The sequence below is a fragment of the Haliotis rubra genome, unplaced genomic scaffold (assembly GCF_003918875.1).
Source record: "Haliotis rubra isolate DU_JTF1 unplaced genomic scaffold, ASM391887v1 Scf52, whole genome shotgun sequence".
Taxonomy (NCBI): Eukaryota; Metazoa; Mollusca; class Gastropoda; order Lepetellida; family Haliotidae; genus Haliotis; species Haliotis rubra.
Window position 1 is genome coordinate 2,942,115 of NW_025767213.1, and position 22,610 is coordinate 2,964,724.

The 22,610-nt window shown below is 40.3% G+C and overlaps 1 protein-coding gene across 1 annotated transcript; it reads right to left on the minus strand.

Moving 5' to 3' along the window:
• Positions 1-834: 834 nt before the first annotated feature.
• On the minus strand, positions 835-22,532 carry LOC124292498 (sorting nexin-7-like). The gene is given in 12 exon segments (XM_046729612.1): positions 835-3,144; positions 5,597-5,749; positions 9,813-9,921; positions 10,316-10,401; positions 11,858-11,926; positions 12,392-12,522; positions 13,298-13,493; positions 14,851-15,012; positions 17,534-17,644; positions 20,779-20,888; positions 20,891-20,969; positions 22,394-22,532. Coding segments are annotated over 12 exon segments (1,458 nt in total). The 5' UTR covers positions 22,523-22,532; the 3' UTR covers positions 835-3,021.
• Between the last annotated feature and the right edge of the window lie 78 nt (positions 22,533-22,610).

The following is a 22,610-nucleotide window of genomic DNA, read 5'->3' on the forward strand; positions in this document are numbered from 1 at the left end:
AACACTTCAGGTAAACCCACACTTTAAACTAACAAATCCTAGGTGGACTGGTATATTAAATGTATTCTTCAGAGCAAATACAAGATTTTGAAACATAAATAAAGCACTGCTCCACAAATTAACATGTTCGAACTGTAATCATTTTTTTGTATTCTTACAAAACCTAGATAATTGTGAAATTAGATCAAGATATTCTTTGGAAGTGTTTTCAGTATTGCACATATGACCCTTTAAAACATTACCCAACTGCAATTCTCACCATACCTGCAGACCTTTATTAGTTGTGACTATTTCAGTTATTTCATGTCACTGTTTAAGTTATTTTCTTACAAACTAACTTCATCTTGAAACCAAACAGCTACTTCACAAGGCTTCATCAAGTCACAAACACACCTGATATGATTATTTGATTCCAACAATTATCACAATACAATCATCAACAACAAAGAGTCATCTAGAAACAACAAAGACAGGCAATGTAGGCCTGAGATCAAATCAGTTCACATGACCTTAATAAATAAATTGTTTGTACAGGATACAGTATGTACAGTTAGACATCAACAAATCATCCGCTGGACAACTCAAGCATGATATGAACACAGGACTTGGTACCAATCTAAAATCAAATTGTATTGCATCCTTACATGTGAATTAAAGACACAGGCATGCTGCCAGAAAACCAATCCAATGGTAAACATCCTCAGTGATCCAATGCTTTAAATTTCCATTCTGTCAGGATAAATTCTCTGAACACATTTGAATCCCTACCCATGCTTGAGTTCAGTTTCAATGACACAATGATAAAAGCAACATCCAATCAAATTTCCCTTTTTCCATAATTAAAACAAGTGGCGACATCATCAGTATTCTTTTTTTATGTATTGTCACAATCCAACAGGAATGTTTTGTATCATAAGGAGTTTCCTCCCCTGCCTTTGTATCAGAAAAACATCTTTTCTCCCTAATAGTTGTACAACATGTTTTAATTCCATTACATATACTGAGGACACACTTGTACAAGGCGTCAATTCTAAGTGAGATATATGCCAAACTCACATTCAGCAGAAGCATTCTGATTGGTTGTTGACTTCAAGATCATGATCACGAGAATCTCTGCTATAATGTAAAAGATACAGAACTGGTGGTATCACTTCTGAAATATAGCCAGTATAGTAGAACATGGGTGCAGTATATTTATCATAGTAGAATGGAGAATACTGCTTTGGATTACCGAGGATGGTGGCAGTCATAAATATGAAACATTAACTTATATTCAGTATAAAAATGGTAAGATGGTTGCAGCTAAGATGGCTGCTGCTGTCTCCAAGTGCCACAGCTGAACAACACAGTGAGTTGAGGTTTCAGCTGATGGCTGACAGTAGAAAACAAGTGATAAAGTACCATTCATATATCTCAAATAAACAATTCACATAAACATATGATGGTAAAAGGCCAAGAGATAAATAACAATATCCTTAAATTTCAAGTTTTCATCAGACAAAAAACAGTCCAACAAACACAGAAGGAGAGTATTAACAGTAATAACTATTATGATGATTACTATTGATGAGTACGAATGCAGGTAAAGAACAAATTTTGTGTAACAAATCAACATAGATCTGGTATATGGCAAATTGATTTTATATCTTCTGGAGATAATTTGACCAACTAGCAAAAGTCATTTTGTCACTATTTTTTCACACACAACTGAACACAATCAATGTAAATCACAAGCAGTGAAGCTACCCTGTTTTCACACTACTTTCACACTAAAGTGTTCTGAAGTTGAAATTACAAGATTACGTCTGAAAGTTCACTTATTTGAACATTTCCAAAATGCTGACTCCAACTTTGGTATTGCTTATATCAAACTTGCTAGCATTGCCTATTTGCCCAAGTCTGGTCCCATTACAAAAAGTCAAGATGTCAATCACTGTTCCATGGCTGAAAGGTAGTCCATTAATTTCATCATCTACACTATGACCTATCGATGAGTTTGGATGATTTAATATACATTATGATCCAACACACAAGGGTCTACAGTTTCTAGCAAGGCTGACATCATCGTGGAGCTGGTGCTGGTACCCCTGAATTAAGTCACCTGTAGCCAAAACTTTGCAGAAAGGAGCCTGAAATATGAATATCTATATTCCACTGCACATTGTCAGTATCACCTTATCAAATCATATTTTTGATCTCATAGCCTTGAGAATGAATGACAGAATAACTAGAGACATTCTCAGAGTATTGGACTGTTTCAAGACATTATATGAAGAAATGAACCTAGCCTTCAGTGCGTGGACAGATGAGATCACTGGCTATAGCTAACACAACACATGTCACAACCAGGGTATCGTGCAGTGAGGCCACAACAGTGTATGTACACACAACCTGGGGCAGACAACTCTACACAAAACATTTCTTGCTGCACACTAAAACGTTTGCTAATTGCTGTAGTTTTTGATAAATACTTAATCCAAAAACAGTTAGGTTGAGGGAAGAACACTTACACAAGATGCTGCTGAGAGTGGATTACTCTAGTCAGAGTCTTATCTGTGTAGGCCACAGAAAGCAAGGTAGAAGATATTTTTCTGGATATAGTGATTTGGAAACTGGCAACCCAGGATACATTTGTTCCATCAGCATCAACACACCTTCAGCATTACTTGGTAGCAGAACACCATTATGATTATAATACATGAACAGAAAAATCAAGACTGACAAATGGTCAACATTCATTTTCATACAAAACCTTTAGGGCTGCTATTATAAGACTTGACACCTCATCTATAAATATGCATAATTGTCTTTCAAAATTTACCTGTCATACTTCACTACTAGTCCAGCAAGAAATACATTGGTACCTTCAAAGTCCTTCAAATCAAGATTACACCAAGTTGACCATAATATGTGAACTTTTAAGATGACATCTAAAGCATGCAGCTGTATAATAATATCTCTAGTGCTTGATATAGTATAAATACTTTAAAGCAGTACCCGCTCATCTAAGTGACTGTGTCTCTATGTTGTTTCTGCACACACATTGTCTGTGTCATCGGGTTTCTGTATGTTGTCATCTGGTATTGTGATGGTTTCTCGCGGTGTCTGGATTGCCCGGATAGAGTCCTCCCATGCTGCAAGGCACTGCAACCACACACATGGCTGTCAGTGATACGACCACACACATGGCTGTCAGTGATACGACCACACACATGGCTGTCAGTGATACGACCACACACATAGCTGTCAGTGACACAACCACACATACAGATGTCAGTGACACAATCACACACAGTGACACAACCACACACAGCCATCAGTGACATAAACACACACAGAGCCATCAGTGACACAATCACACACATAGAAGTGTCAGTGACACAATCACACACACAGCTGTACAGTGATTACACAATCACACATACAGCTGTCAGTGACACAACCACACACATAGCTGTCAGTGACACAACCACACACATGGCTGTCAGTGACACAACAACATACAGCTGTCAGTGATACGACCACACACATGGCTGTCAGTGACACAATAAACACAGAGCCATCAGTGACAGTCACACAATTACACACATAGCTGTCTGTGACACAATCAAACACAGAACTGTCAGTGACACAACCACACACATACAGCAGTCAGTGACACAACCACACATACAGCTGTCAGTGACACAACCACACAGATAGCTGTCAGTGACACAACCACACATACAGCAGTCAGTGACATAACCACACATACAGCTGTCAGTGACACAACCACACAGATAGCTGTCAGTGAAACAACCACACATACAGCTGTCAGTGACACAACCACACAGATAGCTGTCAGTGACACAGCCACACACATAGCTGTCAGTGACACAACCACACATACAGCTGTCAGTGACACAACCACATCTACAGCTGTCAGTGACACAACCACACACATAGCTGTCAGTGACACAACCACACACATAGCTGTCAGTGACACAACCACACATACAGCTGTCAGTGACACAACCACATCTACAGCTGTCAGTGACACAACCACATATAGAGCTGTCAGTGACAACCACAAACATAGCTGTCAGTGACACATCCACAGATACAGCTGTCAGTGACACAACCAAACACATAGCTGTCAGTGACACAACCACACACATAGCCGTCAGTGACACAATCACACAGATAGCCATCAGTGACACAACCACACAGATAGCTGTCAGTGACACAACCACACACATAGCTGTCAGTGACACAACCACACATACAGCTGTCAGTGACACAACCACACATACAGCTGTCAGTGACACAACCACACATACAGCTGTCAGTGAAACAACCACACATACAGCTGTCAGTGACACAACCACACACATAGCTGTCAGTGACACAACCACACATACAGCTGTCAGTGACACAACCACATCTACAGCTGTCAGTGACACAACCACACACATAGCTGTCAGTGACACAACCACACATACAGCTGTCAGTGACACAACCACACATACAGCTGTCAGTGACACAACCACACATACAGCTGTCAGTGACACAACCACACATACAGCTGTCAGTGACAACCACACATACAGCTGTCAGTGACACAATTTCATAGAAAGTACACATCAGTGATAGTTATACAGAATCACACACAAAGTGTCTGTCACACAAAGCTGAGAGGTTTGTATTTAATGAGTGCTTGAGTATGGTTTATCTCCGCGTTTAGCAATATTCCAGCAATATCATGGCCGGGGACACAAAAAAGGGGGTTTCACACATTGTACCCATGTGGGGAATTAAACCCGGGTCTTCAGCATGATGAGTGAACGCTTTACCACTAGGCTACCCAACCACCCTTGACTAGAATGAACATCCCAAGGATCACAACTGATTTAACTAATATGGAAGCTACCTGGTTCCTGGTCAGCTTCTGTAACCAAAATAACAAAACCATAGTGATGACCATGCGCAGTCTCCCCACATTCTTACATGAGATCATTCTCTTCCCACAGAGGTTACTCCTGTCATATCTTCCTACGTAACCTCTGTTCTAATACGGCCATATTTCCCGGTTCTCGTAAAATCCCCTAGCGGCAAAAGATCGCAACACGAATTATCTCCCTTCTTTCTATCCAATCAGAACACGTGTTACATCGACTTAGATTCAACTTGACTAACACAAGCAAATGTGAGGCCACAAATATCCCCCATCTGCCGGGGACTTGTGTTGATGTTACATACAAGACGTTTAATGGCTAGCTTGTCCGTTGTCAACGAGGGCGATGGAGACGCCACTGATCCGCCATAACATGACTGAGTTCTGTCTAGAAGAAACGTTTGCGCATCGCGCAGGGGAAGAGGTTTAGTTTTCTCGAAGTATACGGAAATTACCGAGGCCTTGCGAATGATCACTTTTGAAACAACGTTGCTGATTGCACAACTAAATCTGATTACCTCCAATCACGAGTCTTGAACGCTCACACCATGAAAGGGCCGTATTAGAACAGAGGTTACGTAGGAAGATATGATAGGAGTAACCTCTGTGGGAAGAGAATGACATGAGATACACATGGTCAGAATTCCACACATGATGACCAACCTTTGCGTAATACTGTATCTGTCTGTCGGCCATGTTCACCAAGATGTCCTTCATGTCCCTCTGTTTAGTCTTGTGCCAGCGCTCCATGTCTGCCTTCAAGTCCGCATTTGCCACCACTGTCCGGTCATTTAGCATCTCCATCTGACGTTGCAGCTGTAGTCATAACATAAGAGGTGAGTGATACTCAGAGCAGAGTACAATACATTCAGTTGTTCCTCTGGCTGGTATTGGCATTTTCTGACAAATTATAATATGTCAGTTTATACAAACCTGTAGAGGTTATGAATTCTTTGAAGAAAGTCCTTCTTGGGGTACATATAAGCATAAAAATGTCCATTTTAAATCCTACGACAGTTGTAACTATATTTTTCAATATTTTACAGCCAAGTGCAGGTAACTCTCGCTGTCTACCTCATACCTCACTTTTCATGCTGAACGTATCAGACAGAATGAGGGGAGGCGGGTACCCCAAGGAGGACTTTCTTCAAAGAATTCATAACCTCTACAGGTTTGTATAATTCTTTTTCAGAAGAAGTCCTCTTGGGGTACATATAAGCATAAGACAGACTCCCAAAGATAATTGAGACGGGAGCGGCATTCTGTCTGGCAGCAACTAAACCCGTGGTGGAGTGAAATCTACAACCGATGCAGAAATAGAAAAAACACACTTACCGAGCCACCTCAATCAGGCGGGGGCGTAGCTAGGGCGGGAAATAGAGAGCCCAAGCTAAAACGTCAATTGGCTCAAATCAATTATGACATAAAACCCCAGCCCCAACCATTACAATGGAAAGGAATGTATGGGGACATGCCGAAACAACTCCCAACCTTAATAGCCAGAACCAGAGAAGCGTGGCGAGAGGTATAAGGGAAGGGAAAGCATAAAAAACTCTTAAAAGCAAATAACCCAAGAGTCAAGCTAATAAGTACTGCAAACTAATGCTCAAATGCACCCCTCCTGTTTGGAAGAGGGCTTGCCGGGACCTCGATAAAACCCAGAGAAATTATTAGCCTCGCTAAAAACTTACTGAGGAAATCGAATGAGTACAAACACCATGCATTGTACGAGTGAAAAGCAGGATAAAACACCCCCACCAAACGCTCTCAACGTGAGGAGGGTAAGTGTAAACCACCATCACCCAAAGTGCTGATTAACACAGACTCCCAAATACCGAAGTCTCGGAAAGAGGGAAAAACTGTTAGCGTACAAAAATCCCCTGAATACCGAAAAGCGTAGCCTTACATGTGTTGGCTCACTATTACACTAACCTGGTCACATGACATGCGGCTCGAAGAGAGGCATACCAAACAGTGACCCGTTGGGGGTTCGTACCCAATTCTGTCGCAAGACGGGTTAATAGCTTATGACTGTTTATAGCGTTCAAAACCGGCCCCGCCCTCTCTTGCCTTTAAGTGAAGAGGAGGTAAGGGACATATGTACACCCAAACCCGACCCAACCCGAAAGGGTGGTAAGGCTTATACGATGTAGTGATATGAACCATATCGACATTGAACACAGAACCGATACCAATGACCAGTTACTAACTTGGTCAGGGTGGCAGGGCACTCTCCACTGGAGAAAACCGAAAGACCAAACCGTGCACGATCCTTAGAATGCGTGTCAAGTCCGTAATGGCGAATGAAGGCGTTCTGCCGGCTCCAAAGAGCGACAGAACCGATCTCTTCATTGAGCAGTGCCACTGTGTATTGTCAACAAAGCGGCATCTGCCCTACCCAGCCTGCCTTCAACCCCTTGGGGGAAGGTAAATCTTAGCATTGTAACCGAACAATTACGGAAATAAGCAAACGAGATAAAGTCCGCTTGCTAGCAGACTCCCCAGTCATCTGCCACCAAACAGAACACATGGGTACCCGTACGGATCCCTTTTGTTGGTTTGTTATAGTCACTCCAACGGGTGAGCAATCGAAAGATCGGCCCAAGGTGTGGAAGGCTGGGTAAGGGGTGGAAGTTCGATATGAGCAGTCACGTGGAAAGTAATATCGAACTGAGAGTGGTAGGTATCCGGGAGGCGAATACGGACATGATCAGTATAAAATACTGTCAGTGTCGGGTCAGTGGGTATCGCATGGATGTACCCGACCCTTCTACCAGAGCTCACCACCACAAGTAAAGCCGTCTTCCACGTCAACAAGTGAAGTGAGAGAGACGATATACTTGAAAAGTCAATTGAGAATAATTGCGCTGTACGAGAGGGTGCTGCCCAGGCAGAGCACCATCGAACGATGTGTGAAAGGTGGAAATAGCCATGGAGTACCCGGGAATGGTGGAGGTCATAAGGCTCTCAACCAAAACGAGGTTATAGTAACTCCAATATCCGAACTAAATCTGCACACCAGCGCGTCCCACCGATCAACACACTGAACGGATGTCGAATCCCGCCTCGAAGCCAGAATTGTGTCTGCAACGGCTGCCGGAATTCCGTGTGTCTGGGGGTTAGACCCGACAGAGGCCAAGCCACCCAGAGAATCCGAGGATTCAGGTGTGGCGCCCCATTCAGAGTGAGAATGTCTGGCCAAAACATTTAAATCCCGGCGAGCGGGGGCGAACACCAACCTGACTGCTGTCAATTCCAGCACATTGATGTGCAGGTTGTGACTTCGTTGTCAAGAGACTGCAGGTCGCCCAGAACATCGCCCCAGCCCGGCAGGGATGTATCTGGCTGGACTGAGAGCGACGGTGTCTCCAGGGGGAGTCCCTCGGAGGGACGCCTGACGTCTGTCCATCTGACTGTGTGAGGTTGACAATTCGGCACAGTTTCGTAAGTGACCAACACTGATCGTGAGGTTCCCAGACTCAACTGTTATTCTAAAACCCCGATGAGCCAGTCGCCTAGGTACGGGTGACAACACCAGCACTAGCTGCGATCTGGCTATCTGGGCTGTAATAAACCTCAATTTGGTGAACACCCTTGGGGCCGTAATGTAGCCTAAGGGGAGCACACGAAACTCGTAGCACGTCCCGTCGAAGAAGAACCGAAGGTAAATCTTGAAATCAGGGTGCAATAGACAAGGAGGTACTCGACCTTGAGGTCGATTGACATGCACCAATCCCCTGTCTCGACAGATGAGATCACCGAGTGCGGTGTCTCCTTCTGGAAGGACAGTAGCTCTATTAACTTGTTCAGCTCTAAGATAAGAATGGGTCTGAACATTCCGTTCTTAATGGCAACAAGGAAATATATGGAGTCAAACCCCACATTTTCCTGACCATTGGAAACCACCTCGATGGTTGCCTTGCCTTGTCTCCCGGGACAAACCTACTCAGTGTTAAGTTCAAAGTAGAGAAAAGAGCCGAAGCTCAAATAGACTTGTCCACTGTACAAGCCTGAACCCCGGTTCCGAGGCACATGGCAGTAGCCTGATAAATCAGTGTATCCCAAGCACTCAGACACACCTCGGAGCATTGAGGTGACCGACACACCCGGCACACTCAATAAATTCTTGCTCAAGGCGTCGATAGACATCAGGCCGAGACCTGAACTACTGGCGCCAGGAAACTGTGCCCTACCAGTGCCGAAGCCTGGGTCGGTGCTACTCACGGGGTTCAGAGCATCCGCGGAGCCAGAGCTCGGCGGTTCTAGACTGATCTAGACCGATCCCGAAACACCTGGGAGTAGCCTGACAATGCAGGGTTCCCCGGTGTACACGGGTAGACCTCGGTACGTCGGGGTGATCGGTAGCTCCATCACACTAAACAGCCTCTTGACCACGATCACGCAGTCCGCCATTTTGCCTGCCACAAGGCTGGAAAAAAGAGAACCCGGCAAAGTTACAACAAAAGATGAATAAGAATGAAAATATAGTGACAACTGTCGTAGGATTTAAAATGGACATTTTATGCTTATATGTACCCCAAGGTGGACTTCTTCTGGAAAAGAATTAACAAAACAGGTAATATTTTGTTATTTACTGACAAGAGTTGATACAGAAATGAAAAACTTTGACAAGCAACACTGTTTAAAAGGAGTATATGTTTGCTTCTTTGTGTAACAATCCAATCAGCAATATTCCACCTATATGATGCTGGGCAGCAAATGACTGACATTGCCCAGAAGATCCAATAACTGATATCATGAGCAAGAACCCACACCATCAGGATACAATTACACCAAGTCAACCATTCTTGTAAATTAAAATTTAGACAGACAGCCCCCTCCTGCCCATCCCCATGGGGACTGTGCCAGACAAACCTACATCAGCTATCTGTTGCTCCAGCTTGTCCTGCTTCTGCTGTTTCACGTCCTCCGGGTCCTTCCCCAGGAAGGCACCAATGGAATATGTCTGGTCTGATATTTTCACCTGGAAGCCAAGAGGGAATTTATCACTTCAACAATGTTAAGTAGCCTTCACAGAGATAACAGGTGCTGTTTTCTGTTGTTGAATGATGCATATTGTGTACGTGCTGTCTATTGGTGATTGGGGTACAATGTAACATTGAGCTGACTACCCTGACACCGGAGTTGTTTGCCTGGTTGTGACTCTGTCGCCATTTCACAAAGTGATCATAGATCATGTTTTAGTATAGGAGTTACAATAGTCATAGCACTACAATCACTTTATGAAAACTGCCCTTGATTGTTTGAATGTTGGTGTGATATAGCCAGAATATTGCTGACTGAGGTATAAGGCAACACTTACCGGGTAATGTGTTTCACTGATACTTGAACCATTCAAAGTCTTACCTTTACATGTTCTCATCTTAATCATCTTTCTTGTTATTGTTGAGTTCCTCAACCATCATGTCATACTCCATTTGCATAGCATCACGGCGGCGCAGCACAGCCTGGAAAACAAACATCGAAGTGTCATGTAATACAATCAACCATCATGTTCCTCATGTGTGACTGCTGTGGGTGTCTGTGTGTGTGAATACATCCTTATCTAAATCATTGTGGATAAACGTGTGAAGTGTAATGTAATACAATCAACCATCATGTTCCTCGTGTGTGACTGCTGTGGGTGTCTGTGTGTGTCAGTACATCCTTATCTAAACCATTGTGGATAAACGTGTGAAGTGTCATGTAATACAATCAACCATCATGTTCCTCGTGTGTGACTGCTGTGAGTGTCTGTGTGTGTTAGTACATCCTTATCTAAACCATTGTGGATAAACGTGTGAAGTGTCATGTAATACAATCAACCATCATGTTCCTCGTGTGTGACTGCTGTGGGTGTCTGTGTGTGTAGTACATCCTTATCTAAACCATTGTGGATAAACGTGTGAAGTGTCATGTAATACAATCAACCATCATGTTCCTTGTGTGTGACTGCTGTGGGTGTCTGTGTGTGTGAGTACATCCTTATCTAAACCATTGTGGATAAACGTGTGAAGTGTCATGTAATACAATCAACCATCATGTTCCTTGTGTGTGACTGCTGTGGGTGTCTGTGTGTGTGAGTACATCCTTATCTAAACCATTGTGGATAAACGTGTGAAGTGTCATGTAATACAATCAACCATCATGTTCCTCGTGTGTGACTGCTGTGGGTGTCTGTGTGTGTGAGTACATCCTTATCTAAACCATTGTGGATAAACGTGTGAAGTGTCATGTAATACAATCAACCATCATGTTCCTTGTGTGTGACTGCTGTGGGTGTCTGTGTGTGTGAGTACATCCTTATCTAAACCATTGTGGATAAACGTGTGAAGTGTCATGTAATACAATCAACCATCATGTTCCTCATCGTGTGTGACTGCTGTGGGTGTCTGTATCTGTGTGTGTGAGTACATCCTTATCTAAACCATTGTGGATAAGCGTGTGAAGTGTCATGTAATACAATCAACCATCATGTTCAACCATCATGTGTGACTGCTGTGGGTGTCTGTGTGTGTGTGTGAGTACATCCTTATCTAAACCATTGTGGATAAACGTGTGAAGTGTCATGTAATACAATCAACCATCATGTTCCTCGTGTGTGACTGCTGTGGGTGTCTGTGTGTGTGAGTACATCCTTATCTAAACCATTGTGGATAAACGTGTGAAGTGTCATGTAATACAATCAACCATCATGTTCCTCGTGTGTGACTGCTGTGGGTGTCTGTGTGTGTGTGAGTACATCCTTATCTAAACCATTGTGGATAAACGTGTGAAGTGTCATGTAATACAATCAACCATCATGTTCCTCGTGTGTGACTGCTGTGGGTGTGTGTGTCTGTGTGTACATCCTTATCTAAACCATTGTGGATAAACGTGTGTTTGCAGGTATGTCAGTGTTCAGCTGCTTGTGGCAGGACTGACCTTGATACACTCTGTGTACAGGATGTACTCCTTGACGGGCTGCAGCAGCTGGTCATCCGTGGAGTCAATCTGGAACAGTCAACTCTCAGTACGTCCACTACATTCACAATACTCAACTAACAAAAAAGTGGGGTCATCAAACAATTTTCTTCCAAACAATAACATGACTGGTTAAAGCGTATGTTTTTATATTCCTTTACTGAAAGATACCTTCAACATATAATAAATAATAAAATAACACAGCTAGTCTTGGTGCCAAACAAGATCCAAATTGCCCTGTGACCAGTTCCTTAATCCTAATATTTAGTACTGGAATTATCTTATGCGAAATGTAAGACAATAACTCTTCAGTTCAGACACACACAAAATTACATTGTCTAAGTGTAAGCATCAGTTTATTTTATCATGGCATCCATTAGTCAGTTATAATGACCATCACAAGACAAGGGAAGCTATGGTGATGGGTACAAAACTGGGCCCTGTGTTACAAAGTGGATCCATGGGTCCCAGGTGTTGTAGAATGTAGGCACTTACAATGTCCTTGAGGATCTGGCAGGTAGATTCTATCGTCTTGGACATCTGCACAAGTGTGTCGCTGAGCTGTTCCTCTGAATTAGACCACAGGGTGTACACAGGTGCCCACTCATTAAGCTCACCCAGCAGCTCTGAACAGATGAAGAAGATAGAAAGGTTAAAAAACTTCTAACGTACAATGATTTAAACAATTTCTATTTACAACATTTTGTATCTGCACATCAGACATTCTTACAGAAATGGTGCATATCAACATTCTAGCTCAATCTATGGAATCCAGAATTTGATTCATTTCAGTATATTGGCCCTGCCTTTAAGACTATGCACATATTAGATCCAAATATGACGTAAAAAATCCACAGTATGAAAAGTTGTCCAAACTTTCCATGATAGTCAGAGCTGCAAACCTGCTAAATTACAGTTAGTCTTTCTTCATGATATCTTCGGTAAGTAGGAAAATCTAGCAATTTTGAATCATCTCCAGTACAATACAGTCATGTGATTCCAAAAGGCATTTAACGTGGAGTGTATCGATGCAACACATTAACTGACTTCATACCATACGACGCACATGTGATTGCTGTAGATGGTGCAAGGCTAAATAGTGATCCTCCATTTACCAATATCTATGAAAATTTAGTCCCTGGTCTTTCCCATCAACAGGAATATTATTTGTATGAATTGAGGAAGAAATCATATATATTGTACTTTAGTTGAAACATCAGGACAGATGACATCTATGAAAAGTGCATCCTAACATGTATATAAAGAAAAAGGAATACCACTACATATTGTATCAGGACACTGGTGTATAGCTTCAGCTCTTGTACTTTCAAGGAGACATGATGAGGCCCTCAAGCCTCCCAGACACAGAAATAAGGCAGCATCTGTATCGCAGCCAACTACCTGTTTGTTCCTTGACGATCCTGCTGGCAATGCGGTCCATGACGCAGACTTTATCCCCAAAGGTGTGAATATACTCATGCATCACCATAAACTCCGGGGGCCTGTTCTTCATCATGTAGGACGCCCCCATGTTGTGGAGGGAGTCCGTCACACGGCTGATAAATCCTGACCCCTGTTTCTTATGGGCTTGGAACTCCTGCAGTGATAACAGTCACGGACATTTTAACACAGATCTAGTGGTACGTGAAAGAGTTCACTTGTCCTTGGGGACTGGAATAACAAAGTTTCAACGTCTGTAGCTATGGCAATGTTTACAAGTAAATGTGAATGTGACAGATACTTCAGAGATTTGTGATCTAATTCACTGTTAGTCATAATTAAAATGTTTCACTTTTCCCTTATGATTGATCATAAATCAATAACATTTTGTTGCTTTTCAAATCAATTGTCAGTTTCATTTTTCCCTCCCATTCCCACCAATAATTTAAGTGTAATAACCTAATTCAACATTACATGAGTTCTGTAGTAAGTTGATGAAATCATCCTCCTTTATATAAGTTAGTTTACCATTTACCCCTTTCTAAGACAAGATTATTTAACAATAACCATCTCCAACAGTTTTGCAGGACAGTATTAACTCATCTTTACAAGCAAATATGATTCACATTGAAAGGATGATTATATGTAATAATTATTGTCATGTGATGAAACGCAGAAAGAATTAGGCAGGATATAGAGAATACTACACAAGGTCTCATTACATACAAATTATACGAAACCATAGGAAGGTCATGAGTTTCGTATAATTCGTATGTAATGAGACCGAGTGTGGTATTTTATTTATTACCCACGTCTTACATGCATTGAATTGACAAAATAGCGTATTTTTGTTATGGTTATGGTTTCAAACCGAAACCGGTTTCATAAAGAGGTTGCGGAAGAATTTTGTTCTGTGGTACACTTTTGCATGACGTCACACTGTATTGACGTCATTACGCCATTCTCGTCTGTCCCCTTGGTAACCGACGTCACAATGCATGTCAGTTGTCATCGCCTCTCGTACAGCCTCCTACAGTAAACTACTCCGTAGCACCCCATTTCTTGGTTTGCAACTGCTTCACTCGGCTAATATCACTGGTGGAAACATTGTGTTTATGTTTATCGACGGATATAATGTCTCAGTTCGACTCACAATTAAACAGCTACACGGTAACGTTCGCAATGTTTACATTCCCCCAATGCATCTAAGTTATAGAATGAATGAATTCACGTGTTTGTTTTGAATGAACAAGTAGTTCCGTCACAACGTGACCTAACTGAAAGGTCATCAGTTATCCAATCAAATCTTTAAAATCTCAGGTCAAGCTGTTACGACACAGGTCAACGCAATACGGCACTCGTGTGACGTACACCAGACACCACTCTACAACTTTTGGTAACAACAAGGGCATAAATGTGTAAAGTCAGGTTTCAAAAGCTCTAATTGAATTCAACAATGAGTTTTGGAAATTTGGAAAAACCGCATTCTACAGTATCCCTGACTGACCACCTACCCAAGCTTTAGCGGTGAGGAACACATGGAAACTCTTGTCAAAGGAGAGGACTGGGTGGTCTGCCAGTCTGGTCAGGAACTTCTGTAAGGCTGCTTGTCGGACTCGCAGAAACTCAGGGCTGAACCTGTCCATTCTCTTCAAGGTATGCTTCTCTGGCAAGGGCTGACATAAAACCATGTATAGGCAAAGGTAAGTTGAGTAATTTGAACAATTCAAGAAACATATTGAACCTAATGTCCCTTAATTTAGCAATCTGCAGTCATGACATTACCACCCTTGAAGCAACTACAACTGCAATGATACAGTATCGTTTGGATACAACATGATACATATCACTGTATAGACCTCTTGGTACCATATATTTTGATTCAATACATTAAGAGCATACAAAGCAAAAGAAACACAATATGTTGGCTGTCAGATATTTATATTTCAAAACAAAAATAGGCAAATGATAAACAGACTATCCCTGACTATAAATAACATTAACAAAATGAAATTACCAATGGCTAAATGTATTAACATGATTAAAAGGCAAATCATAATACATATACTAATATGCTAATACTGGACAGGACTGAAAAAAGCAACAACTGAATTAACAAGAGTCATCATGGTCTTCAGAAGATGACAAATCCCCATGGCCCCCACATATTTGAAAGAAAATATCATCTGACAGTTACAATTTGATTTTTTTAGACTAAGTCCAAATCGTTTCCATGGAAACAAAGAAAAAGATAAATGCCAAAAATCAGCAAATAGCAAAAGGCACTACTTTGGGATCTACCTCATACATCTACTAAGTTTTGCTGAAAGATATTGAATGGTTTTCAAGTTGTGCTCCGGAAACAAACTCCACCCCTCCTTTTTGAGACTAAGTCTGAATAGTTTCATTGGAACCCGGGAAAAATAACATGCCAAAAATCTGCAAATAGCAAAAGGTTGTGTTTGATATATTTACCAATTTATGTTGGAAAAAAGTGAACTGTTTTTTAGTTACGCTCCGGAAACAAAATGATTACAGACGGACAGACGGACGAGGCGTTGACTACTGGTATATCCCCCGCATTACATGCCAAGGGGATAAAAAGTGAACTAATGGTAAATATCGTGGTACACTGAGGACAGCAGTATACCATTGCAGGTCCAGCCTGGCGCTACATGACCTTTATGATTCTGTCACAAATAGAGCTAAGCTGTGTTACCAGCAGACTGAAATGTTTTTCACACAATTCCTTTATCAATATTTATTCTTTATTCCTGCATATTGGGTAAAAAGTACATAGGTTTTGTTGTTATTTGTATTGTTTAATCGAAAACAGACCATGACTCACAAGTTTTTCTCTTTGAAATTGCCTGTCAACACGATGGAAACATTTTCACTAATCTCTCCTGTATCCCTGACAACAAATCAGAGCCACCAGATAATGCTGACTTTGACATTGTATTACTTACTTCAACATGCTTACCATGTACAAAATATAATCTGCATGTACAATCAATGTTGATAGCTGTCATATACTTTAGCTCCGAATATATCACAATACATATTGCACTGCAGATACCTGTGTTTGAATAGCAATATTCCAGCTATATGGCGGCGATCTGTAAATAATCGAGTCTGGACCCACAATCCAGTGATCAACAGCATGAGCATCAATCTACACAATTGGGATATGATGACATGTGTCATCCAAGTCAGCGAGCCTGAACACCCGATCCCGCTAGTCGCCTTTTACCACATTCATGGGTTGCTGAAGACCAATTCTAACCTGGATCTTCATGGGTTATATAATGCAATAGTGAGTGAGTAAGTATGGTTTCATGCCGCTTTTAGCAATAATCCACCAGACACCAGAAATGGGCTTCACATATTGTACCCATGTAGGGAATCAAACCCGGGTTTTCAGCGTGACTAACGAACAGTTTAACCACTAGGCTACCCCACTGCCCCAATGTTAGCCAATACTACTGAAATACACAGCCCAGTTCACAAACACTCTTTTATACATGTATTAGAACTAAAAACATGTAATTGAAACATATACATATATAGCCACCAGTCAAAAGCAAGTGAAATATGTCTAGCAAGCCCAACTAATACATGTAGTCCATATATCTGATAAATTGAAACAAGAGTCAAATAAAATGAAGACAACAGACAATTTCAAATTCTGATTCAACAGACATTAGCACATAGTAATATATAGAGTTCAACATGTATTCATGAAAGTCACATTATCATCTATGTGGAATACTTGTAGTCATGGTGATCATGGTAATTCTGCAGATGACTTATACACCACTGACTGATTTGACTTTCCAAATATCATCCAGTATTCAGCAGAGTTACCATGGTTACACAGTGACGCTAACCCTAATTGAAGCATGGATGTAATTAGTAGGCTAAATTACCTGTCAACAAAATGACTTGAGAGTGTTTTTACATCACAACCAATCAGAGAGACCTTGTATCACAGAAAATGGATGCATGGCTCTCATTAGACAAGATAGTCTCACTGTTGAATACCAGAGCATTAGCAATTTGCTCTAAATGATATTCAACACATGTTAATAATTTGGTACAAAAATGAAATGATAATGTGATATGGGGGAGGAAAATGTAAAAAATATATCACAGCAAAATCATAATAGTTGGCATGTCTAGTTTCAGTTTGCTTACCGGCACAAGATGGGTCTGATAGTTTTCCTCAAGTCTTTGCCGTAGCCACAGGAAGTCATTGTAGCGCCTCCTCACTGCATACTCAGATGTATCAAACTGACTTCTAGTTGTCTGCAGATTAAACATATGAATGGTTAGTCATTGCTTACATTTTTATGATAGAGTGTGAAAAACACTATCATTTAAGTGAAATTACCAAGCCAAAAGATATTCATACAACATGTACTTGATATATGTAACAGTGGTACTCATGTCCTCTCAAGAAACAAGGGAGTACTTGTAGTGATTCGAGGGATTTATTAAAAAATGGAGTTCTAAAAGGATGTCCAGATCTGCCCTCGTCTCAGGGACGCAGGCTGTAATAATAATAATAATAATAATAATAATGCACTTGTATAGCACCTAATTTCCAACCGGTGGCTGCTCAGTGGTGCTTCACAAAGTTAAAATTAAAATAAAATAAACAGAGTTATTGGTTGAAGAGATAGGTTTTCAAGTCACAGCAGGAATGACTGGAGAGAGTCCGTAGATTTGAGAGATGTTGGGAGGCTGTTCCAAATGTAGAGTGATATAAGCCCCTATGTGTACTTGTGCAAAGAAAGTGCTCACAGCAGAAAGAAATATACTGACTCATCAGCAAACGTTTGAATCAGTGATTCCACATGACTGAAACAATCATGTGAACCCAGAGAACAATAAGACTAATCACAGGCCAAGCCTGTGACTGACCAAGTGACAATACCCATGAACCTATGTACAATGAAAAGGCTGAACTATCCAAGCTTACCTTTGAGTTAGTAGATTTGTGCAAGTGCTGAAGTAAACACAAGTATTTAAGGAAAATAAATGTTAAATATATAGGTTTAGGTTATTCAATATACTTCATATAAGTTTACTATAATGATGCATGAAAATTTACCAATATACTATTTACAAACATACTGCTACATATATGATCATCTAAATTTCTGTATAAGACAATACCCCTGAAAAAATCAAAGTAAGAAAATCCCACTTTCGAACCAAATTACATTTTACCCCAATGATTTTTGCCAAGAGCATTTTATTTTGAATCCTAGACAATCACTGTACAGTGAGTGAGTGAACATTGCTTATACAACAATCAGCACTGTTCCAGTTATATCAAAGCAGCCATGAAGCAATGGATACTGGGCCTTACAAACATCTGATTTTCTGGGGACTTCCTCTGCCACCAAGTCCCAACACAGTCAGATGAACATGTTATATAATATTTGGGACTCACTCAGCCACCACGGCTTCGGACAACTGGCAGTCCAGATTACAAACTTTGTGTAACCCTCTGACAAGTGTAAATTAGCATGGCTCCTATGGCCAATAGCTATGAATACACATTGCCATTTAGAAAGTGGTTAAATCAATGTAACATATACTACACTATTTAAAAACCTTGAAACTTCCTGAATATCTTGTCTCATATTGGAAAATAGAGTGACTAGAATAGAGTTTAATCTTAAAACTATTGTAGTGACTGTGTGAGTTTAGTTTTACGCCGCACACAGCAATATTCCAGCTATATGGTGGCGGTCTGTAAATAATCGAGTCTGGACCAGACAATCCAGTGATCAACAGCATGAGCATCGATCTGCGCAATTGGGAACCGATAACATGTGTCAACCAAGTCAGCGAGCCTGACCACCCGATCCCGTTAGTTGCCTCTTACGATAAGCATGGGTTACTGAAGATCAATATTCTAACCCAGACCTTCACAGGTATTTCTATTAAACTATTGTACAATTTCAATACAGCATAAACTAATAAGATAAAAAAATATCATAAAATATATGTACATGATGTAGTTCCCATTTTATCAGCAAAGTCAATCAATGGCTGCTTAATAAGGTCCATGAGTGAAATGATACATTATCCAAATATGAGTCCACATAGCTATGTATCTATCACATATTATCATCTGAGAATATTATCACTGCAGTGACATATTGGTGAATAGTGTCATCCCTAACATTAAACAGTAAGCATGGAAAGTACATGTACTGTACACACTATGTGCAAACTCTTAAGGGGGCACTGTACACTTTCAAAGTTTTGCTGAGAATTTCTTCAGCTACCTGTTGTATGATATGGAAAGATATAACAATGTTTCAGTAAACCATATTTTTCTATTTGTATAGTAAAGTTAGACTTATCTGAATACAAACAATGCACATTTTTACCTGGTTACTTAACATTGATGTCACATAGTATTAATTATTGTACATCCTGAATCTGAATAGAATCTGTTAGAAAATGATGAAATGTTATTTTGAAAGTGGTCAAAATGGAACGTATGTTATATTTAGGATTACACTTCCTCAATTACCGGTAAGTACAGATTCTAATACTTTCTTGTGTTGAGTCACATCTGGGATTCAACCCCACACTCTCAGAGACACCTAAACACCAGCACACAAAGTTAGCGATCTAACCCATTCAGGCATTGCAGCAAACCTGTCAACTCTCACATTTTGTCATGAGTCTCATGTTCATTTAATGAAAATCATGTTCTCACAGCCAGTATCCTAAATCTCACATTTTTTGCGTGAAAATGCTTTCTAAATATCACTATATGATGCTTTCAACCTCGAATAATGACCACAAGCTTCCAAAATACAGTAAAAAATCAAATAATAAAAAATTCGACAGGGGAGCTTTAGCATGTTTAGTGGTGGTCCGATTAATTGAAATAATCACGCAGTGACTAAACGACCAATCAATCGATCATGTTTTCTCATAATCGAACACACACAATTCTGGAACACTTTTTGCATTAACAATATTTTTCACAAGGTTGGTTTTGTCTATTACAAGTCATGATATTTTTTTTTAAAGACCACAAGAATTTTTAGGTTCCTAACATTCCAGTTCTCCTTTAAAGATGTGCAATTTGCGCACACACACAAAAAAGAACTACATGGTTTTTTCTTTATGTTTTTGTGCAAACAAAAATAACCAGGAAAATTTCATAAATGATGCTAACCAATTATTTTCGATGATTGATCGGTTGTAATGAATCAATCATCAATTATGAGATTTTAACCAATTCCCAACACTAGGGAGCTTGGCCCTGGACCCAAACAGGATCTGCAGCCAATGGCCCCCCGCTTTAGTTTTAATGGTTCTCACTTCTTGGATACATTTTGGGTTAACAGCTATGCTGCAGCCCTTTTATGGAAACATATCATATGTTGCAGGGTAATTTGGCTCACCTTTGTGGACACCCTGAATGTGATATATGACTCAATTGTTCCTGTGTGCTTCTCTGGATTGTCCACAATAACAAAGAGGTCTTTCGTCTCCCCATCGAAGTCATCATCCAACGGAAATTGGCGATCAGACTGGAACTTCTTGACACTGTGATGTCAGACCTTGCTGAGGCATCCAGGTCAAGACTCTCCATCTGTCACAAAAACAAACAATTTTTTTATTATGTTTAGGTTATACATTTCAAAACAATTGGTTTACTGATAACAGGGATTTATCTAGACCTGCTCTGACATTCAGCCCAAAGGCTTCACTGACTGACTGAGTTTGGTTTTACGCCGCTTTTAGCAATATTCCAGCAACATCACGGCGGGGGACACCAGAAATGGGCTTCAACACATGTCAGTAAACATTCCCCAAAGTGAAACAAAACATTCATGTTTTAATCTTAGTCCTAATGCAGAGGTGACTCGTATTTCACTGACAGAAGGATCAATATAAAAATCAAGGCTTTAATGTTTACCGTTACATTTTAGCACTGAGTTGAATATCAAAATACCAATGAATATACAAAAACAGGAAGTTTAAGAAAATCTCAATTTTCAACAAGTCACATGCACAAGACTCCCATCCTTGATTTAGATTAGATGGTAAAAGTTCGCTTGGGGGTTCACTTCATGTGACCTATTTTGGTGTCTTCAGATCTTCACACAGAGACATCATATTGTACAAAAAGATCTCATGATAATGAGATTGAGATATACGTTTGACAATAGGTTTTAACTATTTCAGACAACATACATTTTGGGACTGAAGTGCTTACTCAGGCTAAAACAGTATTGCATCATCAGTCACTGTAAATTCTTGAAGGACCGGTTGAATTTATGACAAGTTATCTTGTATTAGTTAGTATTACAATTGTTCATGCAATAATCGAGGCAACAATGAACATTCTTAAGTTTCTGAAAACAGATAAAACGAGGATATATACATTGCCATGATATAATAATGGCACTGCCTTATTTTATTAGATTTGGAAATGAGATTTTATTTGTGTTCAAGGAGGTGGTTTGAATGCTTCAAAAGGGTGTTGTTTAATGCTTACAGCACATGATAATTGCTTCAATCTCATTTATGACCATATTTATAGTCCTTGTATGTATAATTTCTTACATCAACCCCATGGATAATTTCTTACATCAACCACCTGCCCAGTGCTAGTCAAAAGTACACCTTACAATATTCAGTAGAGTACATACACATTATAGTTGCATGGCTGCAAGTGTCTAATGTACATGGTGGTTTTTGTTTGGAAAATGATTGCTCGTACTTGTAGACTTATAACCAGACTGGGGCCCTGGTGTCATTAGCTTAAAAAATTATCCTTCATCGTAATACGATTATTTGGATAAGTCTTTAAAATCACTACAGCATTTGGACATGCGTAGATATGTGCAAATAACTGCTAATAGGGAAAAGAAACTATGTGCATTAATCCGCGAAATATCCATAATTAGACTAATTAATATTGAATAAACAAACACACAGGGGGTGGATCTCTCCCATGTTTACAAACGACATCAAAGTACATCGTAGATAGGATAGTTATGATTTCCTTACCCCATCATCGTCACTATCCTTTTCAAGACCAGTTAGTAACGGATCTCTAAATTTGACATTGTCCTCCGACTGAGTGGAGGAATTGTTTTCCTCTTCTTTCAAGTCGATGCTACCTCCTGAATCAGCCATGTTTTGTCAATTTTGTCCCTCCGATCATTCACAAATAAAGATATGTTACAATATTTGTGATTGGTCAGAAATAGTAAATATTGAATAA